Here is a 639-nt window from a genome sequence, read left to right on the forward strand (position 1 = left end):
GGTTGACAACATTTCCTGCAGGGAAGTATCTGGCCACCACAAATGAGGACCCGTCACTTGCAGATGCCTTTCCCACTCCCATCTTCTTTGTATTTTTCCATACCATGGCTGTGAAGTGTCCTGTCCCTGAGGTGAAGCCTGGCTGCTGGAAGTTGTAGCTCTTGATTTCATTGTACCACCTATCAGCCACTTCCTTCCCTGGCTGGTTGTAGGATGCCCAAGCCAGGTTCTCCCCACACTGGTTTCGACTGGCCTCCGAGCTGTGCTTGAGGATCCTTGTGCTGGCCAGGGCCTCGGAATACTTTTGAGCCTCCCGATTGAGCTTCTTGCAGAGTTTTAGTGAGGAGACCCCGTGCTTCTGCCGGTACTCATTGTGGGCCTTCAGGACCTCATTGTTGAACTGTTTGTAAGCTGATTTGCCCATGGCTGGCCTGCCCGCTCTTCTGCTCCCGCTGTGGCTCCCCTCACTCAGGCCGCTCGCGTGCCGGGCAGGCGGGAGTTCATCCATTTTTAAAGGGGGTGTATTAAAATAGCCCACGATTATTGTAGATTCACTATTTCTTTCTTCAATTCTATTAGAGTTTGCTTTATATACTTTGGAGCTCTTTCATTGGGAGCATAGACATTTATTATGGTTAT

At 50.2% G+C, this 639-nt stretch overlaps 1 protein-coding gene across 1 annotated transcript in view; it reads right to left on the minus strand.

Moving 5' to 3' along the window:
- Positions 1–424, minus strand: part of LOC102829762 (golgi-associated plant pathogenesis-related protein 1-like) — a 10,707-nt gene extending 10,283 nt beyond the window's left edge. The window contains exon 1 of the mRNA XM_006872151.1: positions 11–424. Within this exon, the coding sequence (XP_006872213.1) occupies positions 11–424 (414 nt within the window). The remainder of the gene's footprint in view (positions 1–10) is intronic.
- Between the last annotated feature and the right edge of the window lie 215 nt (positions 425–639).

The sequence above is a fragment of the Chrysochloris asiatica genome, unplaced genomic scaffold, assembly GCF_000296735.1.
Source record: "Chrysochloris asiatica unplaced genomic scaffold, ChrAsi1.0 scaffold00184, whole genome shotgun sequence".
Lineage (NCBI taxonomy): Eukaryota > Metazoa > Chordata > Mammalia > Afrosoricida > Chrysochloridae > Chrysochloris > Chrysochloris asiatica.